The sequence below is a fragment of the Puma concolor genome, chromosome B1, assembly GCF_028749965.1.
Source record: "Puma concolor isolate L17-30 chromosome B1, mPumCon1.1.hap2, whole genome shotgun sequence".
NCBI lineage: Eukaryota > Metazoa > Chordata > Mammalia > Carnivora > Felidae > Puma > Puma concolor.
This window is the reverse complement of record NC_141670.1, coordinates 49,663,539-49,671,996: the sequence shown is the minus strand read 5'-3', so window position 1 is coordinate 49,671,996 and position 8,458 is coordinate 49,663,539. Positions and strand designations below refer to the sequence as shown.

Sequence of the window (8,458 nt, the reverse complement as noted above, 5' to 3'; positions counted from 1 at the left end):
TGATCTCTCAGTTTGTGGGTTCGAGCCCCGTGTCAGGCTCTGTGCTGACAGCTCAGAGCCTGGAGCCTACTTCAGGTTCTGTGTCTCCCCATCTCTCAGCCCCTCCCCTGCTCATGCTCTGTCCCTCTCTGTCAATAATAAATAAATGTTTAAAAAAAAAGAAAGAGAATGCAAATGTAACAGCAGCAGGAAAAAAATGTTAAGATTTTTTTTTTTTTTTTTTTTTTTGCTTCCAACTAGGCTCTTGAAAGTCAGAAGAGAAGGCCTTGAACGGAGAAGCTGGAATTTATGCCATAAAAAAGGTGACAATGCAGATATTCCTTTGGGTACAACCAGCCCAGAGCCAAATAGAGTTTGGGGTTCTTTTGCCTAAACCAAGGATTCCAGGCCATTTACACCCTGAAAGAAATAACCAGTCCAAGTGGGAAGCTGTTTCCATGACAACTGACTGGCATGCAGGATTTTGAGATTTAACAATTCCATTTCACAGGCAATAACATTAAGCTTATGAAATTCAGATGTTTCTCTCAATAATCTCTGGAGATACTTTTTTGGTTGCAAGATGGGAAACAGGATGGTTATAAGTCTTTACCCAAAGGCTTTCATTCTTGTGAATATTTTCTGCCTCATGTTACACCTGTGTCAATACCCTCATCTCCCTGGAGTTTTTTCCCACAAGTAGTGGTTAATGAAGCTCTAAGTCTCTAGCTTTAGGCAGGATTTTATTAGCCAGTAAGAATAGAAAATAGAGAATTGTAAAAAAAAATAGGATTTAATTAAAAATGTAGAAAATTATAGATTAAAAAAAAATGAGGAAATTAGAGGTGCCTGGGTGGCTCACCCAGTTGAGTGTCTGACTCTTGATTTCACCTCAGGTCAGTCAGCATACCAGGGGCATAGAATGGAGCCCCAAATTGGGCTCTGTGCTGAGCGTGGAGCCTGCTTAATGCTCTCTCTCTCTCTCTCTCTCTCTCTCTCTCTCTCTCTCCCTCTCTCTCCCCCTCTGGGTGCCTGGGTGGTTCAATCAGTTAAGCCTTCAACTTTGGCTCAGGTCATGATTTCGGGTTCGTGGGTTCAAGCCCTACATTGGGCTCTGAGCTCCCAACTTAGAGCCTGGATCTTGTTTCAGATTCTGTGTCTCCCTCTCTCTCTGCCCCTCCCCCACTCACACTCTGTCTCTGTCTCTCTCAAAAATAAATAGATATTTAAAAAAAGATGATGAGGTTTATATTATGCCTCTATAAAAAAAAAAAAGTTAGCGTGCAAATAGGAAGGTGCAATGAGATCATCTATGCTTAGCAGAGGGTGACCAAATGGGAAGGCTCTGGAGGTGGAGGGGGTGTGTGTGTGTGTCTGTGTGTGTGTGTGTGTGTGTGTTGGAAGAAAGTTTGAGCACATTTGTTAAAGAAGGAGTCCAAGTTCAACATGGGTTCAAATTCTGATTCTACCATTTATTAGCTCTGTGACTCTAGGCAAATGACTTAACATCTCTGTGCCATAGTGTCCTTAATTGAAAAATGAGTTTACGATCATAATGACCTACAAAATAGTCTTTTTTGTATAATGGTGTGTGTGTGTGTGTGTGTGTGTGTGTGTGTGTGTGTGTGTGTGTTTTCTTAGGGCATTTCCTCATCCCTCCCCTCCCACTCCTACTCCACAGAGGCTAAGCTCTTCCTGCTCAGGAGGTCATTCTATGACTTCATCTGTGTGCCTCTTGTAGTAACTACTATAGTCCATCCTGTGCAGTGGCGTTCGATACAAACCTGGCAAATGGGAGGTGCTCTATAAATGAAATGAACAAATGTTGAACTGAAAGAGGTCATTACAAGAGTTAGCAAGATTTCTAAATATTTTTCTTCATAGCCAAAAATAATTGTTACTCGAGGCTAATGCATTTCTAGTTAGAGTGTTTCATGACCAAATAAATCTGTAATAAAAATTTATATAATGATCATCACACATTTTGAGACCACTGTTTGTAACTGGGGAAGAATCTCAGCCTTAAGTACATGTATAAATATTCTTTTTAACCGGAGTTGTCCCTGTGGAAGGCTGACCGTGGCTATAAAAATCTGTTTGTCCTTTCGTGAGCTTCTTCCTTTTATTTGTCTTCAAGGCGTCCCCGTTTGATAGCAAGATACGCTCGCGGAGACTAGGAAAGGCCGGGAAACGACTTGCGAGAACAAGCAAGAACGGCTTGTTATGTCCTTCGCGCCACCCCGTAGTTTACGGCCTCGCAGGGGCGGCGCGCGCGGTTTTGAAAGCGGGGAGTGTCCCGTCGCGGCGACTGTTAGCAAGTTCGCGTGTTGGCAGGTGGCGGGGCGCTGAGGCAGCCGCTGAGGGTCTTGTTGGCGGCCACGCGGGATCAGTGTTCAAGATAGCCTTGGCCTGGACCTCTCCACTCCAGCGCGGCTGCGGTAAGGGGAGCTTTTTGCGGACCCCCGACCACGCGTGAGCCCGGGTTGGAGCCGAACGCGCCCCCGCCCCCAGCCGACTCCTCTGCGTTTGCTTCGTGACCGTTCAGGGGCCTAGAGGGAAAGGTGAAGACGTTGGGAATGTGGCGTTACACTGGGAATGACTTTTCGAAAAATGTTTGCAACCCAAACCCGAGTCTGAATCACGGATAGGGCGGGGATTTCAAGAAAGAAATTGCCTTTTCTCAAGAGCAGCCTAGCCATGTGTACTTTTAAGGAATATCCGCAGGAGAAGGTGATGGTGAGCACCCGTCTAGCAAGGTGTCTGTATTTTACAATTGGTTTTATAGACCGTGTAGGCCCAGGACTCTGGTGTCTGTCTGCTTGAGGCTGGACCCCAGTGTGTAGGTACAGCTTAGATGCACCAGATTCGAACACGGGGGCGCGTGCCTGGTGGAAACGGCGGTTCATTACCCCCCAGCCGAGAGAGTCTCAATTCCAGCTCTTAGGGGCAGCTGGAATTGGTGAAGGATTTCTGGTGGGAATGGAGAGGGTGGGGATTGGGAAAGAGGAGAAAGAGGTGGGGATTGAGAAAGATGTTCCCCCTCTTTGAACGTCTCACCTGATGTTGCTTTCATTTTTCCAAGTGAGGTGACTGAGCAGGTGGAAGAGGGATTTTAACAACCAGCCCGCTATACGCTCCTGGATCAGGGGATGAACAGTCATGTGACTCTACGTGCAGGAATCCATAGCGTGTAAAGTGTACAGGACCCTAGAAATAATCTGGTCAGAACTTTGCCTTTCTTTTTCAGTCTACCTTTCCTGTCCATTTTCCTTTTTTCAATTAACGCTACCAATTCTCTCATTTTGTTGTTTTTTTCTTTTTTTCCTGTCTGTCTATACACTTTAGCTCTACCCAGTAGGATCCATGTATTTGTTTAGTCCTAGGGTGGCTTAGGGTCCATAAGTTATTGACATCTGATCCAATAGATCTTTTGATTAGCTTGCTGAGCTCTGTTAATTTTTAAATACTGCTTCTTAAACAGTACTTGATTTTTTTTAAATATCCGAAATACTCCATAGACTATGAAATTTTGCCTAGCCCTACTGCTCTCATTTCTAATGTATCTTCATGTAAGATAATCACAATTTTATGCTATTACCTTCGTAAGGATTTTGTGATTTAGATTACAATGGTTATTTAGCAATTAATATATAGATAGATCTATATACAGAGAGAGATTATATATAATATGAGAGTTTGGGCTTGTGGCCAGAAGCCATCTGTCAGACTGAGACCTAAACTGTGTATAGATGCCTCAGGCATCTTTTTGCACGACAAAACAGTTTAGGCATAGATAGGGTGTGGCCTCTTTAGATATAAGTAGCTTCGAGTGGAAAGTGGAACTGAGCCCTAGAGTGTTCTAGAAAGTAATGTTAAAAGACTTGTTTAGGGGCCCTTGGGTGACTGTCAGTTACGTGACCGACTCTTGGTTTCTGCTCAGGTCATGATCTCACGGTTCATGAGTTCCAGCCTTGCATCTGGCTCAGCATCCATGGTTACTCTTGGTTACATGAGTAACATGGTTACATCTCAGGTTACTCTTTTCCTCATTTCTTACATTCATTCCTCAGAGCTCTGTGTTTTCTATCTGTATATACTCTTTAGGTGATCTTATCCAGTCTCTTGACTTTAATACCATATACATGCTAATGTGCCACAAATTTGTATCTTCAACTTGGATTTCAGCCTATATCCAGCTGCCTACTTCACGTTTTTACTCAAATGTTTAATCAAGCATTCAGAATTGAATTCCTGATTTCAGTAATGGCACCTCTATTCTTTCAGTTGCTCAGTCTGAAAACTTAGAGCTATCCTTGACTTTTCTCTCATTCCTAACAAAAATCCAAACATTAGGAAATCTTATTGGTTCCAGATTCATAATAACATCCAGAACCCAGCAAGAGCTGAAATCCTTATGGTGACTGAAGCTCTGTGGAAGAAGCTGAAGTCTTTATGGCTTCAGTGCTCTGCTTGATTTGCCATCCTGCATCCCCAAACTCTTGTTTCTTCATTTCCTTCTCCCTTTTCCTAGTCCTGCCCTCTTAGCTTTTCCTTGAACATTTATTTCTGCCTCAGGGCCTTTATATTCACTACTTTTGTCCTGCATACTTCCCCTAGATGCAGCTCCCCTGGGCTAGCTCCCTCACTTCCTTCAAATGAATCTCTTCAGATGAACCTCCTTTGACCACCCTAACTCAGATTTCAAGCCCTTTCCCAATACTCTGCCTCCCTTCACTGGTGTATATCTCCCCTGACTATATATCCTTATCTTATGTGTTTCTTCTACTGTTTGTTTGGGTCTTGTTCACTGCTGGGTCTCCAGTGCCTAGAACAGTGCCCAGTACATGGTACATGCTCAATAAGTGTTTGCTGACTGAGTGAATGAAGAGTAGCTTCCCTTAGGTAGACAGAAGTCTTAGAAGGTCATTGCAGTGCCCCCTTTACAACTTCTCGTGAGGGTAGATGAATGAAGAAGGAAGAAGGGGAATCAGAACCACATGGGGAAATTACTTCCAAAGTAGAAGTAGCTGCTTCAGCCCACTCTGTTAAAATAGTTTATCCTTCCTGAAAAGTATGAAACTTGTTCTGAAAAAACGTGTTCCTCCCTTCCAGTTAAACGTTTCACTTGGTAAAATTAGTGTATATTTGCACGGAAAGGGGATCTTTGGTGTTCTAAATTCAGGTAAATCCAAAGACAGTGGTGACTGTAGCTACATTAAAAAAAAAAAACTACAGGGGCGCCTGGGTGGCGCAGTCGGTTAAGCGTCCGACTTCAGCCAGGTCACGATCTCGCGGTCCGTGAGTTCGAGCCCCGCGTCGGGCTCTGGGCTGATGGCTCAGAGCCTGGAGCCTCTTTCCGATTCTGTGTCTCCCTCTCTCTCTGCCCCTGCCCCGTTCATGCTCTGTCTCTCTCTGTCCCAAAAATAAATAAACGTTGAAAAAAAAAAAAATTAAAAAAAAAAAAAAAAACTACAAAGGTCTCATTAATAGACAAAGCTGGGCCTTTAAGGTGATTTTTCTTGGCAGAGTTTTTTAAAATGCTATTTCTTTGGGCTCTATACAAAATTTAAACATATGGTCTCTGTCTCCCAATATTTAATTAATTAATTTATTTTTTAATTATTTTTTTAACGTTTATTTATTTTTGAGAGACAGAGAATGAGCAGGGGAGGAACAGAGAGAGAGGGAGACACAGAATCTGAAGCAGGCTCCAGGCTCTGAGCTGTCAGCACAGAGCCCGACACAGGGCTTGAACCCACCAACCGTGAGATCATGACCTGAGCCAAAGTCAGTTGCTTAACTGACTGAGCCACCCAGGCGCCCCATATTTAATTTATTTTTTAATTTAAATTCCAGTGTAGTTAGCATACAATGAATACAGTTAGAATATAGTTATATTCATTTCAGGTGTACAATATAGTGATTCAGCAGTTCTGTATATTACTCAGTACTCAAGAGAAGTGTACTTTAAAAAAAATTTTTTTTTTTACATTTATTTATTTTTGAGAGAGTGAGACAAAGTGAGAGTGGGGGAGGGGCAGAGAGAGAGGGAGACACAGAATCCGAAGCAGGCTCCAGGCTCTGAGCTGTCAGCGCAAAGCCTGATGCGGGGCTTGAACCCACAGACCATGAGATCATGACCTGAGCTGAAGTCGGAAGCTCAACTGACTGAGCCACCCAGGCACCCCAAGATAAGTGTACTCTTAATCCTCTTCACCTATTTTCACCCATCCTCCCCATCCTTCCCCCTGGGAACCACCAACTGTTCTCTATAGTTAAGAGTTTTTTGGTTTGTTTTTGTTTCCCCCTGCCACCTTTGTTCATTTGTTTTGTTTTTTGTAATTCCACATATGAGTGAAATCATATGGTATTTGTCTTTCTCTGACTGGCTTATTTCACTTAGCATTATACTCTCTCGATCCATCCGTGTTGTTGCATGTGGCAAGCTTTCATTCTTTTTTAATGGCTGATATTCCATTGCATGTATAAACCACATCATCTTTATCCATTCATTTATTGATGGACACTTGGGTTGCTTCCATTATTTGGCTATTGCAAATAATGCTGCAATAGACTTCAGGGTGCATGTATCCCTTTGAATTAGTGTTTTGATATTCTTTGGGTAAATACCCAGTAGTGAGATTACTGGATCATAGGGTAGTTCTATTTGCAATTTTTTGAGGAACCTCCATACTGTCCTCCATAGTGGCTGTACCAGTTTGCATTCCCACCAACAATGCATGAGGGTTCTTTTTTCTCCACATCCTCATCAACACTTGTTTCTTGTGATTTTGATTTTAGCCATTCTGACAGGTGTGAGGTGATACCTCATTGTGGTTTTGATTTGCATTACCCTGATGGGGTGATGATGAACATCTTTTCATCATGTGCCTGTTGGCCATCTATGTCTTCTTTGGAAAAATTGTCTGTTCGTATCTTCTGCCCATTTTTAATTGAATTATTATTTGGTGTTGTATAAGTTCTTTATATACTTTGGATACAAACCCAGCAAGCTTATAGACATGTAGTGACAGTTTGCTTTACAATAGATCTGATATGAAACCTAACTTTTTTTTAAAAAGAAAAAGTAATATTTAAAGTTTTTATTTAAAAGATTCCTTAAGAAATATGTTACAGAAGAAATAAAAAGCTTAGATTAATTGCTTGTATATGAAGTATGTACATTTTCTGTTAATAGATAATTTTTACAGAATTTATTGAGATATAATTCACATAAAATAAAATTCAGTTTCTGAAAGGATACAATTTGGTGATTTTATTAGGAATAGTCAGAGTTGAATATGTTAAGTCAATACCTAACTTTAGAACATTTTTATCATCACAAAAGGATACCCCGTACCCACTAGCAGTCACTCTATGTTCTCCATTCTCCTCAGCTCCTGGCAATTACTAATCTAATTTCTGTCTGTGGATTTGCTTATTTTGGACGTTTTGTGTAAACGGAATCATGCATGTGGCGTCTTGTGTCTGGCTTCTTTCCCTTTAGCATAATGTTCTTAAGGTTCATTCACGTTGCAGTATACATCAGGACTCTTTCTTCTGACTGAATAATATTCTCTTGTGTGTGTTGTATACCATATTTTGTTTTTTCATCATCTGATGAATACTTCTATTTCCTTTTTTTGGCTATTATAAATGAATGCCTCTTGCATAGACAAGTTTCTTTAAAGCTTATAAAAGACCTATGAACAATGGCCCCTGGGAAGTGTGAGAGGGAAAGTTAACTACACCTTTTTGTACTAGGTGATTTTTTTTTTTAACCAAATGTATATATTACCTTTTTTTTTTTTTTTTTTACCAAGTGCATATATTGCTTTTTAATTCAAGCAAACAAACAAATAAACAGTGACCTTGGGTAAGTAGTTGTACCTCTCTAGATTTTAATTTTCTCATTGTAGATAAAATTAAAGTAAATATTTGTTATGGTCTTTTTCAGTTCTCAAATTTTATGTTTATATGATAAAATGAGTCATAGTGTTATAGGATTTTTTTTTCATGAATGAGAGTTGTATTCTGCAGAACTGGAGTGCAACTTTCAATTTGTTTTCATCATAGGACCTAGAGTGATTATTACAATGGAAGAAATCAATAATTTCAAGACACCAAGCAAATTATCTGAAAAAAAGAAATCTGGTAAGATATAAAATCTTTCTTCATTGTTACTGCTATTAGAAATGTCTTAGTATTATTAGAGTTTGATCCTCTAGTTATTATTTATCATACACAAGTAATTTTAGCATAAGTCTTCTTTATAATGTTGATTTTAACAAGACTTATTTTGTAGGCCAGGGTTTGGCCATCTTTTGGCTAATTTTGTTGACCTCCTAATAGATTTGGACGTTCTCCCTGGTGAAGAATCAATTTGAACCATTAAGGAACTACTTTATCTTTCCTCTTCTCATACTTGCAGTGCTCCTGGGAGGGAAAGATATTTTCTAAGGCAATTCAGTGGATAAAG

At 40.6% G+C, this 8,458-nt stretch overlaps 1 protein-coding gene across 5 annotated transcripts in view; it reads left to right on the top strand.

Annotated features, from left to right (window-relative positions):
* Positions 1–2,310: 2,310 nt before the first annotated feature.
* The window catches only part of PBK (PDZ binding kinase), a 29,796-nt gene continuing 23,648 nt past the window's right edge, over positions 2,311–8,458 (top strand). For 2 of the 5 annotated variants that reach the window (XM_086703759.1, XM_025921828.2), the window contains exons 1-2: positions 2,311–2,417; positions 8,056–8,133. In XM_086703759.1, coding sequence (XP_086559885.1) covers positions 8,076–8,133 — 58 coding nt within the window. In that variant the 5' untranslated portion in view covers positions 2,311–2,417; positions 8,056–8,075. The other 3 variants (XM_086703756.1, XM_086703758.1, XM_086703757.1) reach the window with 3 other exon arrangements.